This window comes from Mangifera indica, chromosome 8 (assembly GCF_011075055.1).
Source record: "Mangifera indica cultivar Alphonso chromosome 8, CATAS_Mindica_2.1, whole genome shotgun sequence".
Lineage (NCBI taxonomy): Eukaryota > Viridiplantae > Streptophyta > Magnoliopsida > Sapindales > Anacardiaceae > Mangifera > Mangifera indica.
The window spans coordinates 17,977,638-18,002,037 of record NC_058144.1 but is presented as its reverse complement, the minus strand read 5'-3'; the positions used below and the strand labels follow the sequence as shown (position 1 = coordinate 18,002,037).

Below are 24,400 nucleotides of genomic sequence, written 5' to 3'. Positions count from 1 at the left end.
AACCATAATATTAAAGTTTTATCAAAAAATAATATATATATATATTTTTTATATATAATTTATTTATATAGATGATATATTGTTATATAAGTAGGTGTTCCATTATAATTTAATTCTACACTTCTGCATGCATTCTTACACAACAGGAAATGACTCAAATTAATTTCATTTTTTCAAAAAAAATAAAAACTTTCATGTGCTTATCCCACAATATTTATTGATTCTGGATATACAGTATGACCCACAACCCAATGCCACCAAAACCACTTGAGTAGGATTTGCCTTGTCTTTCTCATATCAAAATTTACCTTACCAAAGCCACTGAGCTTAACTTGTCTTTTCATTCTCTCTGTTTTAATGGCTGGAATGCTTCCCATCCCACCGGATGATCTCCGTTGCCGTAGACATGGCGGCAAAACATGGCGTTGCAGTGGATGGAGAATACACAACAAGTCCCTTTGTGAGTTTCACTTTCTTAAACGATGCGACGTTAAGCAAGGAACATCACATGGCCATGTTCAATCATCAGAAAGGGGGAATGGAAATCGAAAGTTTAAAAGATGCCATCAATGTAACCGGATTGACGAAAGAGTTGTGGAATGCCGCAAATGCAGACGCAAATGCTATTGCCTTTCATGCATCCAGACACGGTACCGTTTCATTCTTTTTTTAGCACCCACTATATATTGGTTTAATTCTTCTTTATATTAAAAAGTAGTAGTCTTTGTAGAAATATTTACAATGTTCTTGGTCTAAGTATCTCTCGGCAGAGAAATTAAGATTATGACTAGTACAAGGATCTTATTTCATGCTAAATTTTTATTTGAAATTTTTTAACCCAACAAAAAATCTTCAAAAAATGTCATGACAATAGCAAGAGCTAAAATATTGTTAATTTCTTGTTTGATTGAATCATATTTTTGGTAATGCATACAGGTACTCATCAGTGACAGAGGAAGCTATTGCAGAGTGTTGCCCATTTTGCAGTGGAAATTGCAACTGCAAAGCATGTTCATGCCAGAATCAAATGGTTAATTATAATTATATTGTTAAATCAATTTCTGTGCTGATACTTTGCCTCTTATCATTTTACTTTTATTTAATTATCTTTCTTGTGATTCATTGTAGGGTACTGGCAATGTTGAAGTTGAAATGCAAGTAAGTAGAGGGGAAGGAAAGTTTCAATGCAAAGAGAAATCTGATGATGAAGAGAACTACAATGGAAAAACAGTTAATTTCGATTTGTTTTAAGTTCAATTAATCATTGCTACCTTGTATCACTAACTTATCCTTGTGACTGATTATAGGATACCAGCAATATCGAAGTTGAAATGCAACTGAATGTAGAGCAAAAGTTTGAAGGCAAAGACAACAATGATGCTGAAATTGAGATGTCTGCAAGGAGGACAAATAGCAAGCGACGGAGGATAAGCAGCAAGCTGCCAAGGACAGACGGGCAGCATAGTCAAGCACCAGTGAAATCTAATTATTGCCACCAATGCCACCGAAGTCATAAGAGGGTGGTGAATTGCCTAAGATGCCAACGCAAACGTTATTGCGTCACTTGTATCTCGAAATGGTATGCATGCATCTTTACACTATGGAAGCAGTTCTTTTGAATGTCGAATTGATTGTTTTAGTTAAAAAAAAATGCCTAAGGTAACAACACATATCTTTTTTATTTTGTCTCCTTTTATAAATTTGCTTTGTTAACATATAGAACAGTATTAAAACATAAATATTTTAGATAAAACTCTCTGGGTTTCCATTTGATTTCAATTTTTTTATAAATAGATTTGTAAGAAATCAAATAGTTAGCATATGTAATATTTTTGGCAAGTTTAGTAATTTTATTCAAATTCCCTGTAATAGCCTTGTTATAAAAGAAATAATAACAATAAAATGTAATTTAAATTTTGATCATTTATACAAATATAGACAGAAGAAGATTAAAACTCAAAATAGTTGAGATTCAATAAATTATAAAAGATTAGTGAATACAAATTTTTTAATAAAATAATAGTGAATATAATTTTTTTTGAGTCATCAAGTGTTTCTATAATTATCATTGAGTAGTTTTCATAGCATGGGCTTGGTTTTTATAATAGTTTCTTAATAAATTTCATCAACTGTATATTTATGTATATACACTAAAAATACTGTTGTTTATTTTTTTAATTAACTTTTATTATTTCTTTAGAATATTTTTGATATAGTAAAGTAATTGACAAATAGAAATCCTAGAGAAGTTTCTCTAGTAATGCAAATTTAAATATAGGCTTGGTTTCATCATGTTAGTTATAAATGGCTAGAAATGAGAATTTAGAAGTTCAAGAGTTTTGTGGTTAATTTTCTTTATCTATTTATATACTTATGGTGTGATATTAATCAGAATTTTTTAACCTCTTTACTATTGGACTAACAAACATACAAAAAGCGATATTCTGAATTTCAATTAGCAGTTATCAAATTTGGGCCTTCTTTGTGGAAATAATAGTGTCAAAATTATTTGGACTGGAACAATTTCTTTTTACTAATTTTTTATTTAAAAAGTCATTTCAATTTCTTTTGTTTGAAGGTTTTCTTGAAATTTTTAGGCCTTATCGTTGAATTACTTGCTCTTTTGACTTCCTGTGGTTGAATGTTATTATTGCTATTAATGCTTTGTTCTACTGAATATAGTAACCCAACTATGTCGGCGGATGCTATAGAAGAGGCATGCCCATTTTGTCGAGGAAACTGCAATTGCATTGCATGTTTGCGTGGGAATAAAATAGTTAAGATTAGTTTTTGCCAAAGCATTTCATAACTGATATGAGAGTGTTCTGAGTTTAATTAGCTATCCTTGTGATATCATTGTAGGATGCCAGGAATGTAAATATGCCAACAAGTAAAGAAGAAAGGTCTCAACATTTTATGTATATGGTGGATCTTTTATATCCATTCTTCAAAAAGTTTTACCATGAGCAAATGAGAGAAAAAGAGATAGAGGCCAAAAATAGAGGTAGCCATTCATAACAATGTGATTAAAGTATGCACTTCATTTTAAACTTATATTTAAGCTACTATATTTCATATGCCTCTGTTGGCAGAATTAAAACTGTCGGAGATAGAAATACAACAATCTGTGTTTGAGATTAATGAGCGTGTGTATTGGTAACTCCAATTTCCTTATTTTAAAAGAACTTTTTAATGATCAATTGTGCAATTTTCTTGTTTATTTTTATTCTATTTTTCTTTTTGTTTGCAGCAACAATTGTAAAACCTCCATAGCTGACTACCACAGGAGCTGCCCAAAATGCTCATTTGAATTATGTATTTCCTGTTGCCAAGAAATTCGCAATGGTTGTTTGCAAGGCGGACATAAACTGACCATGAAACATGTCGATTGGGGGAAAGGTTATCTACATGGAGGTGAACCTCTCTTGCTCCCCTCGGTTAAGAAAAGTTCATCAAGGAACCAGACTAAGTTAATCTCGAGGAAACGTATGAGACTAATGGCTGAATGGAAAGTAAATGAAAACGGTGACATCCCTTGTCCAGTGGAAAAGTTAGGTGGTTGTGGATATGAGCGACTGGAGTTAAGATGCTTATTTTCAAATAGATTGCTATCGAAGTTAAGGAAGAAAGTTAAAAAATTGATGAAAATCCATAAAATGATGGACGAAACTCAAAGTTCTAAGAATACCAGTTCAGGCTCCAATGCGGCTAGTGAGATTGATTCATGTAACGAGAAATTAAGGAAAGCAGCTTGTCGGGAAGGTTCAGTTGCTAAATTTCTATACTGCCCTTCGGTTGATGATATCAATCAACAAGGTTTAGAGTGTTTTAAGTACCATTGGGTTAAAGGAGAGCCAATTATTGTTACAAATTCTATAGAAATGACCTCTGGCTTGAGTTGGGAGCCAATAGTATTGTCACGTGCTTTTTGTGCCGCATCGCATGCTAAAGGCTCCTCAAATTTGGTGTTTAGAAGCATTGATTGTCTTGATTTGTGTGAGGTATTTTCCTTTAGATCATTTTAATTTTAACTATTGTCATTCTCATGATAAATATATTAATGATATCTAAATTTGTTCATTGCTGCCTCATTATTGTTTTACCCAAGTGTAAATTCGGTTGACTAGTATTGTGCAATGAAAAGAATTGATGGTTGACATAATGCTACACCATACAGAAATATAAATTGATTGACTGTCTAAAAGATGATAATATTGTACTCACTGGCTTCAGATAAAGTATTTTTCAAAGTACTCTACTGCAGACAATAACAATTAATTACATTTGCATGTGAAAATTAATAATAGTTAAGTATGAATAATTACATGTGACTTCAATGGTTTTTTATTTAATCAAATGGTTAAATATGAGACCTGATTATGACTTTGATAATAGCATTTCAGTGCTGTCAGGCAACTTTCCTGGGATTATTATGATGGAATCTTTTTTTGGCTGGATTATGTTGTCTTTCCTCAATTCTCTCACCTTTATTGTGAAATAATTATTTTCCTTTTATCATCCATAGTCTTGTGCTTTCTTGTTTATATTGCTTTATGTATCATCATCATTAAAAGTCAGTATCTCTATGTGTAATATTCATATCTAAACGTAGAAAAGAAGAAAAAAAGGAATAATGAGAAACATTTTTTTTTTTCACATTTATGTGGTATTTGTCATTTGTTTAATAGATGACATTGATGATCGATACCTCTGCAGGTTGAAATAAATATTCACCAATTTTTCAAAGGGTATCTGGAGGGCCGTGAGCACTCAAATGGTTGGCCACAAATCCTCAAGCTCAAAGATTGGCCCCCATCTAAGCATTTTGAGGAGTGTTTACCACGCCATGGTTCAGAATTTTTAAGTGCCTTGCCATATGCTGAATATGCACATCCTTACTATGGCATTCTCAATATTGCAACAAAGCTGCCTCCAGATATGTTGAAACCAGATTTAGGGCCAAAAGCTTTTATAGCATACGGATTTGGTGAAGAGCTTGGACGTGGAGACTCTGTGACCAAGCTGCATTATGACATGACAGATGCGGTATGTAGTGTTTACTGAAACTGATGATTTTCCATTTATTTGAAAAACTCTAATTTATCTTTTAGTTTAGAAATGTGATTTTGTCTGAAAAAGGCAATATATATTATTGAGTTTGTTTTTTAACTTAAGCTTAGCCACTTGAATATAGAACAGTTACATCAAGCAAAAATATAATCTTACATTTTTATCTTGGAGGTGAATTAAGCGAAGAATTGAATGAGAAAGCCAATGATTATGTTGTCCATTTTAATATTCACTAGGTATTTGTTTTTTTATTTTTATGATGAATTCTATCGATCGATGGACCAAAATTGTTGACAATGCTTTCTATATGTGTGAGTGAATAAGTTTTACAAATGAAACTTTTAAACATCATAAGAAGTTAATCTTCAGCTATTCAGTTTGTGTTTCCAAGGTAGTTTTTGAAAAAATGACTTTATCTTCTTTAAAATCATAATTTGCTGCATTTTAATTATAAAAAATGATTCTTGATGATGACACAATGGTTAGGAGCAAACACGTAACTTAGATTGATGATGCTCACTGAAGTGAGATATGAGTGTGAAACCACTCGATTAAAATTAACATATAGTGATTGAAGTAAATAAGGGTATCATTAAGGTAATTCACTGAGTGATATCTAAAGCTAGTTATTGGTTAAAGATGACTTTCTTATTATCAATTTCTTCTTAAATTTTATCTCTTTTGTAATGTATGTTCTGGATAGGACATCAGTCCATATATTTTAGTTTTTTAAACGTGGTTGGTGAGTTTGTTACTATGCAGTAAAAGTTTGTCAAGAAAAAAGTTACACTTGGGCCTTAGAAGTTGGGAACCTTTGATTGATTAAATTGTGATTTGTCATGCTCTTTAATTGTTTTTGTAATTAACTATTTGGTTGGTTGTGCATAACTCAGGTGAATATTTTGATGCATACTGCGGATGTTATCCCGAGTTCTGAACAGCTTGCTAAAATAGAAAATTTGAAGAAATTGCATGATGCTCAAAACCAAAGAGAGTTGTTGGAACTTGAGCATGAAAGACAACAAAAGGAATGTCCCTCAGAAAGGTTTAGGTCTGAGTTTTTTGACCCTTTAACAATAGAGGCTTTAGATGGTGGTGCTCTTTGGGATATTTTCCGGCGGGAGGATGTGCCGAAACTTGAGGAATATCTTAAGCTTCATCACAAGGAGTTCAGGGATGTTTATTGTTCTCCAGTAGAACAGGTATAAATTTTTGTAATTCTTTTTGCAGCTACTCTACATATTTAAATTATGGGCTTTCAGAGATTATAGAGAAATGAAGAATTATTTATTATGGTCATAAATGTGAGACGAATGTGGTAAATAATTAAAGTTTCATATTTTGTATTGTGGATGGTAGAGATAACATGATAATTAGGATATTGAACCAAGGACACTGATACTTGACTTGCCTATTTGTTATATAGGTTGTGCACCCGATTCATGATCAAACATTCTACTTGACGAAGCATCATAAGAGAAAGCTGAAAGAGGAATTTGGTTGGTTTAAGTTGATGTTAATTACTTAGAATTATGGCAGAGTAAGTAGCTTTGTTTTTTTTTTTTAAATGCAGGCATAGAGCCTTGGAGTTTTGTTCAGAAAGTTGGAGAGGCAGTCCTTATACCGGCTGGATGTCCCCATCAAGTGAGAAATCTGAAGGTGTGTGTGTAAATCCTTGATGATACAATTTTATTTTGGTAAGTTTTGTTGGTTTGATAGGGTTTAGGGTTTTGTTTGCAGTCATGTATAAAAGTTGCACTTGACTTTGTATCACCTGAAAGTATGAAAGAATGCATGCGGCTATCTAAAGAGTTTCGCGCCCTTCCTCATAAGCATAAGGCTAAGCAGGACAAACTAGAGGTATGTTGATAGATGTTTGTGGTGTTATGCAATTGAATTAAGTATAATATCCTAATTTTTAATTTGTTTTTATTAAATATTAAAATAGGTAATGAAAATGTGTATTTATGGTTTAAGTAATGCTGTACAAGAATTGGAGAAACTCAATGAATGAGTTTAGGTTAGGGAAAGGAAGAACAAGGAGAGGAAGGTATGGTAGATTTTTTGATATGACACTTGGGATTTTTATTTACCAACAATTCTTGTATTTTTTACATGCAATGGTGGAAGGTTTAAGGCGTGTATGAATTATGCTTACTCTTTCTTTCGGCTTATCACCAATAACCCAGAGGTTTACCATAAGCCAATGTTGAATTTTATAAACTAGATGATGATTAACAATGGCTATCCAACAAAATCTTTTTTTCTTTATAAATAAATAAATAAATAAATAATCTATACACACAAAACATAATCCATTCACACACAAAAATCTCCACTGATTAAAGGGTTACACGCCTCCTTAAAATTTATTGATGATAAGATAAGAATCAATTAATTTGCCATCAGACTCTTTGATAAGAATTTAGGTCAAATGAATGGTAAAAAGAGAGCCCTTTAATTAGGGTTTGCAATAATAATAATAATAATATCAATATTATAAGAAGATGAGAAACATGTATGTATACATATTTATGTTTTAAACTTGAATTTAATGCTGCTACCGGTTACAATATGATAATTAGAGTTACCAAAGTTCTTCTCGTAGCTTTCCAACATCTCCATCCTGAAATGCAAATGTAAATGTTTATTAATAATTACTACTTAATTATTAATAATTATCATTTATTTATTTATTTAAGATTAAATTTACCAATACACTAGACACTAGAATGGTGCATAGTTATCATAAATTTCTTTCACATATTTATCAACTGTTTTCGAGTTACAACTCTCTCTTGAATGTATCTGAGAAGACAATTAGATTAATTAATTAATTAATTAGTTTCTACAATTAATCAAAAATGCCCTAGAGATCCCTAGTCAGGAAAAGAGCCAAGCAGAAGCTTGGGGATAGGCATCTGACACGCCAGTTTTGAAAGCCAAGCAAAAAGTCAAACTATCGAGAGTTTGAGGTAATATTAGAATAATTTTAGAATATTTCTTATTATTGATTTCCTTGTTATATATGATGTTATTTCTTTGTTTATTCATAAGCTTAATGTATAAATTCAAGCTTGTATTAATACACAAAGTTTTTTTCCATTCAAATATGAAGATCATTCATAAATGGACTGTATATTAATTAGGTTATTCAATTGAAATTATTTTGAAAGAGCATATTTGAGCGAAGTCATCCTATAAGATTAGAAAAAGGCTTATTTTCCAATATTTGATTATTCAGTATAATGAAACTTTAAGAGCTTGGAAATGGTGAGGCATTAGGAATGAATAAGGATTTTGTGCTTGTATATTTTACCAGCTGTATTTGAATGAAAGCTATCCAATTGAAATTTAAAGTTCCAATAAATTAATTGAAAGTAATTGCATGGTCGGAGACAGCTCATATTTGTTTAATTTTGGGGTGGTGGATTATAAACTGATAAAAAGACTATAAATATAAATATATATATTAATTTATTAAAAATAAACAAACTTTTAAACTTCCGGGTGATAATAATTACCCATCAGATTGCTTCTTCATCTTCTTCTTCTTCTTCTCCTTCTTCATATATTTTGGCAACTGAATTTTCATCTTCATCTTCATCTTCTTCTTCTTCTTCTTCTTCTTCATATATTTTGGCAACTGAATTTTCAACATATAAGTAAAGGGTATATTTACCAACAGAAGTTTGGTGAGTCTTTCTCTTCTTTGAATTTGTAATTTCACGCATATATAGTATTTTTATAGTTATTATTTAGTTATTAAAAATGAACAACGTTTTATGAATGCATAGAAATCAGTCAAGTAGGCAGAAATCAGTCAACGTTTATGAACGTTATATTTGAAGTTTTTTAGGTTGGGGAGAATTGTGTTTTATTTTGACCATTCTAACTTATTGCTATCTCTATACACATATTGACATTATTTTCTACTTAAGTTTGTACTTTGTTTCTGTACATTTCATTAACTTCCAGGAAAGGCTAATCCTCATTTATGGCACCAACGAAGAGGTCTTCTTGGGAATATGAAGAAGATATAAAAGAAATATACAGGGAAGTCACATCTGAAGAGGATGAAGAAGATGAAGAATATAAACCCAGTGAGGCATTTGGAAGGTTTTGGAGTGAGGAGCAAGAGATAGCCATCTTGAGGGGCGTCATCAGACTCTCAGTGGAAAGGGGGGTTGACTATTCTTCCAGTATGGTATACTTCTTTAATTATATGAAAAGATTACTCAAAGGAAATTTTACTTTACGTCAACTAAAGGATAAATTACACAAAATGAAAAGAAAGTTCAAGGATAATCTAAACAAGGACAAGTCCAGTTTTAGTAGGCATGAGAAGAAGTTGTTTAGGCTTTCCAAAAGAATATGGGGAGCTGCTTCAATTGTTTGTGCTTCTGTTGAAAGCTTCAGCTGTCCAATTAAGCTATATTCCTGTGTTAATGGCGAAGCAATGGATTTGGTTGGAGAAGTAGATGAGAGATTGAAGCTTGACGGCGACTTTATTGCCCTTCAACTTTTTCAATTGGAGATTAACATGAAAAAAGCACAAGTAATCCAAGGGACAACAATGTATATGAAAAAGGCAATTAATATGTTGCAGTTGGAGCTTATCGTTAAGAAGACACAATTCGTCCAAAAGCATCTCAGTATGGTGTTAGATGTTTACAAGTCTTATAATAATTAAGGCTATTGTTTTGGTAGTTTGTCAATGATGAAATTACTTTAAGAGATTCAGTAATGCTTATTTATGTTTTTAGAGTTTTCTAATAGTTAGTTCGATTTTATTAGAACGGTGTAAAAAATCCTTACAACTTTGAGAAATTCATGCATATTTGTCATGGCATCTTGCATCTTGCTAAATAGATACTAAATAGATAAGTATAAATAATATGAAATAGACAATTATCTTGTGAGAGACTTAACCAATTAAAAAAAGAACTTTGCATTTTTAACAAAAGTAACAAATTAATCATCAAATATATGCAACAAATCAAGATCTATACAAATAAACTTGTAATGATAAATGCAATAATAGACAATAAAGATTTTGTGTTAAAAATCCTTTCTAGTCTTGATGATGATTATAAGGACTTGTAATGCATGTTCAAGAAACTATAATCACCTTTAATGAGTTGCATATGAAACTCATCAACCATGAAGCACACGTAAAGATTGAAGCACAAACAAAAAAAAAAAAGGCATATTATTTATTTATACTTATGTCAACCTCTACTAACCATGTCCAAAAATTATTATCAAAACTATCGACATCAATCTTCTCACCATAACCAAACTAGCTTATCACCCTAAAGACATAAGCAACTTCTTTTTTGCAAATTCATCAAACCACTACTCACTGAGTTACCCACTACCCTAAGTGCAGTTGCTTGAGTAAGCAAATATAAAGAGACGAAATCCTCTTAAGGTAATATTAGAATATTTCTTATTATTAATTTCCTTGTTATATATTATGTTATTTCTTTGTTTATTTGTAAGCTTAATGTATAAATTCAAGCTTGTATTAACACAAAAAATTTTATTCCATTTGATTATGAAGATCACTCATAAATGTACTCCATGTTAATTTGGTTATTCAATTCAAATTATTTTGAAAGAGCATATTTAAGCGAAGTGATCCTATAAGATTAGAAAAAGGGTTATTTTCCAATATTTGATTATGCAGTATAATGAAACTTAAGAGCTTGGAAATGGTGAGGCATTGGGAATGAATAAGGATACGCTTGCACCAAGATTTGGTGGTTGTGTATTTTATCAGCTGTAGTTGGATGAAAGCTATCCAGTTAAAATTTAAAGTTCCAATATATTAATTGAAAGTAATCGCATGGTGTGGAGACAGCTCATATTTGTTTTACTTTTGGGGTGGTGGATTATAAACTAACAACAAAAAGAATATATATATATATATTAAAAACAAACAAACAACCTTTTAAACTTCCGGGTGATAATAATTATCCGGCAGATTTGCTTCTTCTTCTTCTCCTTCTTCTCCTCTATATATTTTGGAAATACGTAAAGGGTATATTTACCAACAGTAGTTTGGTGATTCCTGTTCTTGTTTGAATCTGTAATCTCAAGCATATATATAGAAATTTCTGGATTGATTTAAATTTTAAGTCATGTTTCTTAATAATGAATAAAGCCGCAAAGCCCAATAAAATAAAAAAATGTGAATAAACAAATAAATAGAGAGAATTGGAAGCGTTCTATCAAGTTGATGTTGCATTTGGCATTGGGAATTGAATAAATATGGAATATAATATATTTATTTGTTAATGAAAAAAATTATAAACTTAAATGGAGAAGACAGAAAGTTTATTACATCAAGAAATCAAAAGTAAATGCTTAATTAATTTTTTATTATTTAAAAACTTCATTCGACTCTTATCATCTCAATGAATTTAATTTAACAGCTGTGTATAAATATAAATACAAATATAAATAATAAAATAAAATCTTTCAACGAAATAATAAGAAAATCAATCAATGAAACAAACACAACTTAAAAGTCTCTTGACATTTTACTTCAAATCAAACATATAAAAAAAAAAAAAAAACTAAATTAAACCTTCAATGCAATGCAATGCAATGGTGAGACTTTTCTCTTAACTAAATTAATTTCATCTCATGATTTCATCGTAAGCCTCCAACAAAAACTTCGTCTGGCTCTTGACAATCTCCGCTCTCTTTAGGTTCAGCTTCATCTCCATTCTTTCAATCTCCCTCAACTTCATTTCATACTTTTTTTTATCCTTCTTCTTCATCACTTTCACTCCACCCAGCCTCACATTCTTTTCATAAAATTTCCTCATTTCTTTCAAGCAAGTTTCACTTGTTACTTGAGCACTCACTAAACCACCCCATATTTGTTTCGACAAATTCAATATTCTCTTCTGATGGGTATCATCAGAAACTGAAACAATCTCAGCCGGTGACTTAATCAAAGTCTCTTTGTAATTGTTCCTCATTTCCATCAGTTTCTTCTGCAACTCATTTTGAGAAAAATCAACGCCACTTTGTGTTCGTTTTATGAATGCATAGAAATCAGTCAAGTAGGCTGAAGGATTCAAACCTTGTGCGGAGAATTGGATCATTGCAGTCAAGATAGAGATTTCTTGGTCTTCAGTCCAGGCTTTTTTGGTTTTCTCCATTGATGAATAAACTGGATGGGAGAGGAGATGGGATGGGATAATAAGAGGGTATTATTTATAGTTAGTTGTGCATGCATTGAATGGATAATTAAATTAATTAATGGACCATTCACCACTCTATTTATTTATTATTTATTACTTTACTACTAAAAGAGAAATATAAATAAATAATAAGGAAAATTACTTAATATAACCATTTTGTAATCTAAAATTTTGGAAAGAGTAAGGATGAAAACCATTTGTCGCATTTAATTTTGCATTAATTTTTAATGCTATTACTAATTTCATTTTGTTTGTATAATGCTTATTAAAAATTCCAAAAATAAATAAATATTCCTTTAATATTTAAGGATTGGTCCAATAACCTGCCCTTTCCCAAATTAATCCATAGTTGGTCAATCAATGTCATTGAAAATGCTAGAATCAATTAAAATTTTGAGCAGAGGAGAAAGAAGATAAACTGAAAATACTGTGTTTATTTTGTTTTCTGACTTCGTAAAATGTAGAGTTATATAAACAATATAAATAAAAAAAATCAACATAATGTCCTAAGAAATAACAATTAAATTCTCTGAAAAATAACAACTAAAAACCCACTAACAACCCATGATCAACTAAATACATGGTCTACTCACTTATATAATAAAAACCCATTTTCTCCTATTTATACTCCACCACTAACAGTTTTGACTTGGTTTAATAATATCAGTGCCTCCTTTAAACCAAGTCAAAGAGATTAGTCATTACAAGTGCCTGCTTCAATTTGATAAATAACTCCTTCTTTAATGGCTTTGTAAAGATATCTGCAACTTGACAACTAGTTGGACAATATTCCATGCTGATTTGTTTTTTTGCAACCAACTCTCGAATTTTGTGATACTTGATATCTATATGCTTGCAACGACCATGAAAAACTGGATTCTTTGGTAATGCAATTGTTGATTTGTTATCACAAAAAATAGGTGTAGGTGTGTCTTGTTTGTGCTGCAGAATTTCCAAAATTTTTCTCAACCAAATTGCTTTGTAGCACAAAAAATGTATGTAAATATTTATGTTTTAAACTTGAATTTAATGCTACCCGTCACAATATGATAACTAGAGTTATCTAAGTCGCTCAGCTTCCCAAAATTCTTCTCGTAGCTTTCCAACATCTCCATCCTGAAATGCAAATGTAAATGTTTATTATTAATTACTACTTAATTAATAATAATTATCATTTATTTATTTAAGATTAAAATTACCAATACACTAGACACTAGAATGGTGCATAGTTATCATAAATTTCTTTCACATATTTATCAACTGTTTTCGAGTTACAACTCTCTCTTGAATGTACCTGAAAAGATAATTAGATTAATTAATTAATAATTAATAATAAAAATAATTAATCCGAACCAACCCACCTCTTTCAAATGCCTGACTGTTTCCGAATCGGATGGAACCTTGTTATAAAAACCAATGCAAAACATGATATTGGCACACACAAAAGGACCAAATCCTCTATTCTTCTTCAATGCTTTGTAAAGTGGCTTCCACGAAACATGTTCTTCATATTCGTTTATATTGATTTTCCCCAGCTCAATATTTTTGGCAAATTGAAGAATAGTTCGTGCTCTATATCCCAGCTTGCATCGTTTTTTCAAGACATGTTCATTCAAGCTGGCTATTTGTTTTGAGGTTGGGAAATTCCCCAATGAATTAGGAAATAATTCAGCTTCAACTTGGCATAGAGCCCTTGCCATTCTCAATGTTCGCTGCCACCTGTGTATACCCAAATTAATAGTTATGCTAATATAATTAATATATATATGTAACAAACCAAATGATAAATAAATAAACAAACAAACAAACTTGGTCTTACGTTGTATTACAGAGCAGAATTGATTTGATAATATCTTCAAAGAGAGAAGGCGAGCGAAAAAGTCGACCAAATCCTCTATTTTTTGCTTCTGCATGAATTGCATGGAACTCTCTTAAATCCATCTCATCTTTCTGAGAAATCCTTAGCATTCTTGCTACTTGTTTAACTATGCTTTGCTCATCTTCTAATGAAACTTTATCATAAACATCAACAGCAAGGAAGTCTTCGCCTGAAGGATGTGAAATTGATACATTAACGGAATGTGCAGAGTCTGCAAGTCGTAAAGGACGTTGTAAAGTTTTTGTTGAAGGATTCCAACTATTTGGAGCCATCATAAAAAATCCATGGTTGCAAATCGCCTTCTCTAGATTAAAGTTTGGTAAGCAGTCTCCCAATGGCATTCGTAAGGAGAAACTTTTTTGCATGTTTATTTAGTTAATATGCAAAAAAGAAGAATTATTTAGTGTTGATGTTTTTATGTTCCAGATTCAGAGTTTATAATAATTTTTATTTGTTTTTGGAATTCAAATCCAACGAATACTTTAATTATAATGAGTTGATCCATGTCTATAAATTAAATTAATGGAACTGTTTCACTTCCCTAATTAATTTAGAGAAGTGAAACAGTTTATTTTTTTCTTTTCTTTTCAAGAAATAAAAAGTATCTCTACTCTACATATATGTAGGTAGCCTTGTCTATATATAAATAAATATATTAATCACAAACTTTAATTCTTACTAGATAATTTAGTTACGTTTAATTTTATTTATGGATTTGATTTTAAACCTAAACCTAGAGTTTGTTGAATGTTTAATTTGTTTGCGTAAAAATGAATGTTGAAAGAATAATTAAATGAGATTTTGAAATGGCATACATTGGAACACGTAACAAGAAAGTATTTTTAAAGCATTATGCAACTTTTGATTTCTCTAGGCTCAACTTTCTGTCTTCTTTAAGCAGTAATAAGGATAATTATTATTAATTGGAAAGAGCTTAATTACCTTCCCAATGCAATGCAACCTCAAGCTTTGCCATCTTCTTAATAATTTATATATATATATATATATATATATATATGTTGGCTGATTGTTGATAATTCTGAAATACCCATTGATTGGAGTTGTGGAGCAAAGGTAATCAATCTGGCATTTACTACTTGTAAAGTTTTCTTTCTTGTATATTTATATTATTATCGTCATTTCTTTAATTTCAAGGGAGGGATGGACTTGAAGAAAAATTTGGTTTACATAAAGGAGATAAAACAGTTTAACTCTGACAACTCAGGCATAGATGAATCTGTTTTGAAGGAATTGTATGAAGTTATTGCAGCATGTAAGAAGGCCGAGATTGAGAGCAAATTAAGGGAAATCAAAATCATGGAGATGGAGCTTAATATTTACAAGGCTCAAGTGGTTCAATATCAAACTAAATTGATCTTAGATGTTTACAGAAACCATTGTAAGTAAGTAGCTAGCTAGGGAACAAGTTATATGTGGCCACTATTTTATATATCATTTAAAATTATCTATCTATGTGGCGAAGGAATCCATCTATAATTTTGAGTAACTTGCCCGTGTTCATGGTGAATGGCCATTTCTTATCTATGCCTAGCTACAATAACGCTTGAGTCAGTCCAGCAGTTTGGGAAATTATACTGAAATGCCAAGTCATATGCCACGCTTTAGAGACGCTGCAAACCCATCAGTAGTTCCCTTGAAGTCAATGGTTCACTTGAGTAGTAAAATATAGTCACAAGTATTCCTCGTGAAATCTATCAAATCGATTGATACTATAAAATTATACACATTATTATTAAGTAAAGATTATTTATTCAAATATATAAATATCATTATAGGAAAATTAAAGTAAATGACTATTTTGTCCCTCTTTAAGTAAAAATGTCCACTTTTCTTATTCGTAACAAAAATATCCTAAATATTTTTTATAATACCAAAACTACCTTTCACCACTTTTATATAAACCCTTCACTTATATATATTTTTCATATTATTCAAACACTCACTCTCACTCTTATTTTAACTTAATATTTGATATTGCAGGTTTGTTTGAAGGAAAAAAATTCGTATTTATAAATTTGAATTGAAAAAAAAATCAATTCTTAAGAAAAATATATTTATACGAATCTTAACTCAAAACTTAATTTTATTTGTTAAATCTAGTTCGTATTTTATGTAAAAAGGGCATTTAGAGATTTGATAATAATTTAGCGGTTAAACAAAAATTAAAAAAAATATGAAAAACATTTTGATATTAAATAATGCATGAAGGTTTTAAATCAAATATTAGGAATAAATAGATCAATTTCAATACAAGACAATATATGAAAGTGTTGAATAAATTACTAAAAAATTATAGTGGGTTAAATAAAATATTAAAAAATATGAGAGATATTTTAATATTAAATATTATAAGATGGTTTAAATAAAAACTCCCTTTTTTCCCCTATCGCGAAGTATTGCAAAGGTTATATACTATTTAAGAACTCGTTTTTTCCCCTTATCATGAAACCCGAAAACCCAACGCTGCCACATTTTTCGATTCAAAATGCATTTTTGACTCCAATTTCAACATCAAACAAATTTATGTCTATTATAAAACAGAAACCCTCAAGAAATTAATCCAAAATATGCAAAAAGTGACTCATAAAATGGATTGTTCATACCAAAAATTGTAACTTTAAAATGTGAAAAATCTTTATCGAATCAATGAAATATCAACACCAAAATGATTAAAAGTTGATAATGAATGATTTACTAACCTTGTTGGGCATTTAAAATTATGTAATCATATAATGATTCACATCAAATATATATTTATTTGTGTATTCAAGATGAATACGTATAGTTTTACTGTTTTTTAAATATAAAAAAAAAACTTTTATTAATTTTTATTCAATAAAACTATATGTATATATTTCTTATATACAATTTGAGTATACAGATAATTTATTGTTATATGATTAGATGAATTTAAATTAAAAGTAAAATTATATTTAATTACTTGATAATATATTATCTATATACTCAAATTATACACAAACAAATAAATATACATAACATTGTTATTTTTATCTATTCAAGAAAATATTTGTTATTATATTATATATTAACTATTAATTGGTTTTAATAATGACATCACGCTAAACACGTGGTTTGATGTAATACACACACACACACACACATGGGATATTAATTAAAATAGGCAAAAAATTTTCCGCTTATACCTTTTTAGGCAAACGTACAGTAGTTTTACTTTTATAAGCAAATTTTTTTGTAACTCCAAAAATACCCTTTCAGCCCTGTATACGTAGGCACTGGAAGAAAGGTTTGAGTGCGTGGGTGCGTGCGGAGTGCGCGCGGAGTATGTGGGTGCATGCGGAGTGCGTGGGTGCGTACGGAGTGCGCGCAGAGTGCGTGAGTGCGTGCGGAGTGCGTGGTGCGCGCGGTGCGTGCAGTGTGCAGTGCACAAACAGTGAGTGTACAGTGCACACACAGTGCGTATGCAGTGCATGCACTGTACATATTATATATATATATATAAAATATTATATTATTATATATATTTATTATATTATAATATTATATTAATATAAATAATATAATATATATATTTAAAAATTATTATTATTATTATTATATATATATATTAAATATTATACTGAAACAGCCTTTTTCTGTGCACATTTAGGCTTGAGTCCATCCAGCAGTTTGGGAAATTATACTGAAATGCCAAGTCATATGCCACGCTTTAGAGACGCTGCAAACCCATCAGTAGTTCCCTTGAAGTCAATGGTTCACTTGATACTATAAAATTATACACATTATTATGAAGTATTGTCACTTAAATATGTAAAAAGATTATTTATTCAAATATATAAATATCATTATAGGAAAATTAAAGTAAATGGCCATTTTGTCCCTCTTTAAGCAAAAATGTCCACTTTTTTTATTCGTAACAAAATGTCCTAAATATTTTTTACTATACCAAAACTACCTTTCACCACTTTTATATAAACCCCTCACTTATATATATTTATCATATTATTCAAACACTCACTCTCATTTTTATTTTAACTTAATATTTGATATTGCAGGTTTGTTTGAAAGAAAAAAATTCGTATTTATAAATTTGAATTGAAAAAAAATCAATTCTTAAGAAAAATATATTTATACGAATCTTAATTCAAAACTTAATTTTATTTATTAAATCTAGTTCGTATTTTATGTAAAAAGGGCATTTAGAGATTTGATAATAATTTAGCGGTTAAACAAAAATTAAAAAAATATGAGAAACATTTTGATATTAAATAATGCAGGAAGGTTTTAAATAAAATATTAAGAATAAATAGATCTATTTCAATACAAGACAATATATGAAAGTGTTGAATAAAATACTAAAAAATTATAATGGGTTAAATAAAATATTAAAAAAATGAGAGGTATTTTAATATTAAATATTATAAGATGGTTTAAATAAAAAACTCCTTTTTTTCCCCTATCGTGAAATATTGCAAAGGTTATATACTATTTAAGAACTCGTTTTTTCCCCTTACCATGAAAACCCGAAAACCCAACGCTGCCACATTTTTCGATTCAAAATGCATTTTTTGACTCCAATTTCAACATCAAACAAATTTATGTCTATTATAAAACAGAAACCCTCAAGAAATTAATCCAAAATATGCAAAAAGTGACTCATAAAATGGATTGTTCATACCAAAAATTGTAACTTTAAAATGTGAAAAATCTTTATCGAATCAATGAAATATCAACACCAAAATGATTAAAAGTTGATAATGAATGATTTACTAACCTTGTTGGTAATTTAAAATTATGTAATCATATAATGATTCACATCAAATATATATTTATTTGTGTATTCAAGATGAATACGTATAGTTTTACTGTTTTTTAAATATAAAAAAACTTTTATTAATTTTTATTCAATAAAACTATATGTATATATTTCTTATATATAATTTATGTATACAGATAATTTATTATTATATGATTAAATGAATTTAAATTAAAAGTAAAATCATATTTAATTACTTGATAATATATTATCTATATACTCAAATTATACACAAACAAATAAATATACATAACATTATTGTTTTTATCTATTCAAGAAAATATTTGTTATTATATTATATATTAACTATTAATTGGTTTTAATAATGACATCACGCTAAACACGTGGTTTGATGTAATATACACACACACACACACACACACACACATATATATATATATATATATATATCACTAACACATGCAGCATTTACAAGTTAAAAGAAGAAGAGCAGTGCCAATTTAATAGGCCCAATATCATAACACATGTGGCCGTTCGGCCGTGCTCTCAGCCCATTTAGCATCAAATGAAATTGGCTCTAACCGCGAAACATTACTCGGGCCATGGTACCTCTCAGCTCAGTCAACTGTCGCTCCACCGCCCAATCTCAAGGGCGAGTTGACAATTGTGGACGACAGAAATCAAATTAACGTCTCTGAGGAAGGCACTGTTCAAGCCGCTGATTTAAAGAAGCTTCTTATTTTACAACAACCACAACAATGATAGTACTTTTAGATAATTATTTCAATTTTTTATTTTTACTTATTTTAATTTCCATACATATTTGTACAGGGAAGAATGACAAAGGAAGCTATATGATCCAGGCAGGGTATTTAAACACAGCACCTGTACTAGATCTAGCAGTCCGTCTTAACGGAGTATTAATTCGGATTTTGTATCACAGACTTTAAACCCTAACCCAATTTAAATTATAATCGGATTTTGTATCAACACTTTTCACCTTAACCCAACTTTTTAATATTCAAATTGGCTTGACTTAACCCAAATAAACTCAAAATTATCTATTATTTTCACTTTTCAAAGTACTTTTATCGTTTTAATTTCCTCACTAAATTACTCTAATATACTATTAATAAAACACATAAAATAACATTTTGCTTTATTGACAAATGATCTAAAATTTATATAACTTTTAAAACATATCAATACTTTGACTTACTAAATTAAATTTTTGTTACTTAGTAATAAAATAGAATATTTAAATAAAAATAAAATAATATGAATAATTATAATTATACAAAGATATAATTATATATAATCAGTAAATATTTCAAATTTTTACTATAAAGATACAATATATAATTATAAGAGTAAAAACTTAAAAAAACATCTTTAATTTAACTAACTAAACCAAATTCTTACTACTTAATAATAAAATAAAAATATTTAAATTAAAAAATAATAAGAGTAATTATAATTATATAAAGATACAATTATATGCAATCTATAAAGATTTTAATTGCTGTTGATATTGTTATTTAATATTTTTATAATTTATTCCTAATAAATTACATTAAAGTAACATTTCTCTAAAATATTTGAGTTGATTCGTGTCGTATCAAGATATTTTCTTGTGAACCTGAACACTATCTTATTTGATTTCATAGTAGGTTGACCCGAAATAAATTTTATGTCAAAAACATCAACCCTAACCCTATGTTTTTCGTATCATGTTGTATCGGTTTAGCAAATCATGTTAAAAATTGTCAGGTTTAACCTGTACGGTCATCGATTTGTATATTGATGGAGACAAGAGTATTTTAAGATATAAGAGTTATCCTATTGAGGAATTGACTAAATCTAGTACATTCGTCGAAGTTGCTTATCTTTTCATGAGTTTCTTTTTCATCTTTTTCACCTATGTTAAGTTTGGTAAAGAAATTGAGTTTGTTTAATTAAGTAATTTGGATGTTGAGTAAATGCCATATAGTGATGGAATTCCTTACTTTCTAGAGTTATCAACCTCTTAAATGAATTTTGGTATCTTAATTTCTGTTGAGTATAGCATTAATCAATAGAATACCTTAGTTTTTATATGGATTTTGGCATCTTTAATTTATGCTGAGTGACCTTTATAGGGCATGAATTTTTAATGATTCATGCCCTATAAATCAAAACAAGTGAGAGACAAACAAATAGCTCGTATTCTTGGCAGGGTTTGCTCATTCAATCTTCCTTCTTTTATTTTGCTTTTCATTAAACTGAAGCCACATCCATCACTTGATTTTTTTTCAGCACTTTTTACTCATTATCAATGTTGTCAATGGCAGGAAGGCCTCCAATTTTGCCTTCCAGCAATCTTTCTTGTGCAGAAAACTTCCTATTCATGCTTGACTCTTTATGCGTTCTCCATTTATTTGAGGTTTTTCTTTTAAAACTACTTTATATTGGTTAACTGTACATATTCAATTTACAATGCTTTAGAATGTTATGCAATTATGGCTTCTGATTCAAATACATAAGTATTTTCATTTAAGGATTTGTGGGGCCACCTTAAAACTAAGTAAGTTTCCTCCAAAAAACTTGTAGGGGCAATAGAGCTTATAAACCGAATCCTCGCCTAGCACGTGTGCTTGATGTTCTCTTCATGCTGCATGCTGAACATGAAATGAATTGCTCTACAGCTGCTGCTTGTCATCTTGCATCAAGGTAGGCACTATAGAACTCAAACTCAAATGAAATGAATCAGTCTTAAATTCTTCTTTTGTACTTTCTGCTTTTGTTTGCAGTGGTGTTGATGTACATACTGCTTTTGCTTGAGCTGTTGGAGCCCTATATGGTCCTCTTCATGGTGGAGCAAATGAGGCAAGCATATATTTTTTTTCATCTTCATAATAAATTTCAGACTAAGAAGCAGAAGTCCTGCAGTTATATACCCTTGCAATGAACGGCAAGAGAAGTATGCTACATTTATAAGGAGTTAAAGTTGCTATTTCCTCTCTTGCCTTTTTCTTTAATGCCCTTTGCCTTTTTGGTTGTAATAGGCTGTGCTTAAGATGCTGATTGAGATAGGTAATATTGACAATATTCCTGAGTTTATCGAAGGTGTGAAGAACAGGTAATTGTTGCATTTTGTCAATATCTGTCTATCTGCTGAGCACATGCATATTTCAATAGCCTGCTTCAATTTCAATATATACTGGAAATTTTCTTTTCTTGTTCTTCTAATATCTTATATGAATTATTTTCTTCAAAAAGAGGAAGATGTCTGGTTTTGGCCACCATATATATAAAAACTATGATCCCAGAGCAAGGGTTTATTAGGAAACCAGCATAGGAAGTATTTTCCATTATTGGCCGGGATCCTCTTATTGAGGTGTTTTCTTGCTTTCCATATATACTCGTGCCGTTACTTCACACACACACACACACAATGGTTTTGAGTGAGAGGGTAGGTTTTTCTTTTCCCCCACCACACACACCCACCACCACACCCCACACCCACGCACCGCCGCGCCCCCCCCCCCCCCCCCCCCCCCCCCCCCCTCAAAAAGGTAGCTTTATGTTGTGTACTTGACCCTGTGGAGTTGTTTTCTGCGGGAGCTGGATCCCTCTGGTGAAGATGTCGACTGCTATGCACCTGTTATGTATATTATATTTGTGTAAAAGGGCTGTGTTCTGCTAATTGTGGAATAAATGTAAAAGCCAGAATTATATAAATAATTATAGGGAAATTATATTAAATGGCCAAAATTAAGGGGGTTTAAGCGAAATTATCCAAAACAATAAGGTTTAAGCAAAAATGCCTGATTTTTGTGCAATGACAAAATTGCCCTATATATAAACAAGGAAATTTTCATATTTCCCATGGTAATTTTCCACGGTTTCACTGTGCAAATTTAAAGAAATTTTCCCTTCCCATAGTCATCCCATGGGTGAAGAGATTTCCGTCAATTTTCCTGTTTTCTGGTGATCGAAAATGATAAAGAAGGTTAGTATATCTTCCCTACTCTTGTTTGAATTAAGTTATTGTTCATATTCTTGATATTTGAGGAAGATTTTGTGGTTTCAAAGTTTAGGGTTTTGATTTTGAACAATGCTTAAAATGTTTTGATTCTTGGTTGTTTTCGTTGAATTTCTTGAGAGGTTTTGTGTTATAGCTTATGTAGATTTGATTTGTGCTGAAATTGGAGGTTGAAACGGTAAATTTTTGGCCGAAAAATGGGTTCAAAGTGATCGACACTCTGACCGTGGGAACAGTGGATCCCACGGTCAGGACGAAATCTCCCACGATCAGGAGAGTTTAACCATGGGTTAGGAGGTGAAATAGCATTTTCAAAACATTAGGAAACTGGAGGAGAACAGTTAGTCCACGAGGGTGTTTTGAAATTTACCACGAGACAGTGGGCTAATGCCGTGAAAATTGTGGAGGGGGGAATTTACTTTTTTGAAATTGCAGGGGCGCTAATAGATTAGAAAATTGCTAAGGGGGCAAGGGATAAATATTGGACCTGTTTATAGTAGAAATTTTCTGAGGGGGTAAATTGATATTTTTCATATATAGGTTTCTTGACGTGTAGATTTCAAATTTTATATCAATTTTTTCTGTTTTAGGGTTTTTTATTATGTAGTTTTCAAATTTGACATTCTGTTTTTCTATTTTTATGTTTTTTTGACACATTTTACGATATAATGACGTAATTTCAGTTCAATATTTTGGTTTTTTGTTTATATGATATATCGATTCGTATTTTTGAATTTTAGATTCGTTTTTTCGAATTTCGTCGTTTTATGATATATCGACTCATATTTTTCAGATTTCTAAACAATTTTCCAATTGGTGACATTCTAACATATTTCAACTTATGGAATTCGAATTTCAATTTCGTTTTTTCGATTTTCGCCTTTTTAGGATAAATCGACTCGTATTTTTAAGATTTTCGAATGATTTTTCGATTATTGACATTCTAAGGTATTTCAACATATAGAATTCGAATTTTAGTTCCATTTTTTTGATTTTCAACGTTTTAGGATAAATCAACTTGTATTTTTACGATTTTCGAACGATTTTTTGATTATTGACATTGTAAGGTATTTCAACGTATAAAATTCGAATTTCAGTTCCAATTTTTTGAATTTCATTGTTTTAGGATATCTTGACTCTTATTTTCCAAATTTTCGAATGATTTTTCGATTATTGACATTCTAAGGTATTTCAACGTATAAAGTTCGAATTTCAGTTCCGTTTTTTCAAATTTCACCGTTTTAGGATATCTTGACTTGTATTTTCCAGATTTCTAAACGATTTTTCGATTATTGAGATTCTAAGGTATTTCAACGTATAAAATTTGAATTTCAGTTTCATTTTTTCGAATTTTACCGTTTTAAGATATATCGATTTGCATTTTTCAGATTTTTGAATGATTTTTTGATTGTTGGCATTATAGGGTATTT

General features: G+C 30.2%; 5 protein-coding genes and 1 pseudogene across 5 annotated transcripts; 4 read left to right on the top strand and 2 right to left on the bottom strand.

Moving 5' to 3' along the window:
* Positions 1-357: 357 nt before the first annotated feature.
* On the top strand, positions 358-1,342 carry LOC123224034. The gene is made up of 3 exons (XM_044647512.1): positions 358-650; positions 937-1,030; positions 1,129-1,342. The coding sequence occupies exons 1-3, from the start codon at positions 358-360 to the stop codon at positions 1,249-1,251; spliced, it is 510 nt and encodes a 169-aa protein (XP_044503447.1). The 3' UTR covers positions 1,252-1,342.
* Positions 1,332-7,233, top strand: LOC123224033 (lysine-specific demethylase JMJ25-like). Its single transcript, XM_044647511.1, has 10 exons — positions 1,332-1,579; positions 2,683-2,776; positions 2,863-3,004; positions 3,093-3,156; positions 3,251-4,001; positions 4,717-5,046; positions 5,964-6,272; positions 6,497-6,569; positions 6,644-6,729; positions 6,811-7,233. Exons 1-10 carry the CDS (start codon positions 1,332-1,334, stop codon positions 6,937-6,939), a joined length of 2,226 nt encoding a protein of 741 aa, XP_044503446.1. The 3' UTR covers positions 6,940-7,233.
* A 1,834-nt stretch (positions 7,234-9,067) lies between these two features.
* Positions 9,068-9,763, top strand: LOC123224032 (probable transcription factor At1g61730). Its single transcript, XM_044647510.1, has one exon. The coding sequence runs from the start codon at positions 9,068-9,070 to the stop codon at positions 9,761-9,763; it is 696 nt and encodes a 231-aa protein (XP_044503445.1).
* A 1,908-nt stretch (positions 9,764-11,671) lies between these two features.
* LOC123222352 lies at positions 11,672-12,253 on the bottom strand. The gene has a single exon (XM_044645055.1). The coding sequence runs from the start codon at positions 12,246-12,248 to the stop codon at positions 11,718-11,720; it is 531 nt and encodes a 176-aa protein (XP_044500990.1). The 5' UTR covers positions 12,249-12,253; the 3' UTR covers positions 11,672-11,717.
* A 1,096-nt stretch (positions 12,254-13,349) lies between these two features.
* LOC123224031 lies at positions 13,350-14,510 on the bottom strand. Its single transcript, XM_044647509.1, has 3 exons — positions 14,110-14,510; positions 13,652-14,009; positions 13,350-13,406 (listed from the first exon to the last, which is right to left on the bottom strand). Exons 1-3 carry the CDS (start codon positions 14,508-14,510, stop codon positions 13,350-13,352), a joined length of 816 nt encoding a protein of 271 aa, XP_044503444.1.
* A 6,595-nt stretch (positions 14,511-21,105) lies between these two features.
* The window catches only part of LOC123224030, a 58,690-nt pseudogene continuing 55,395 nt past the window's right edge, over positions 21,106-24,400 (top strand).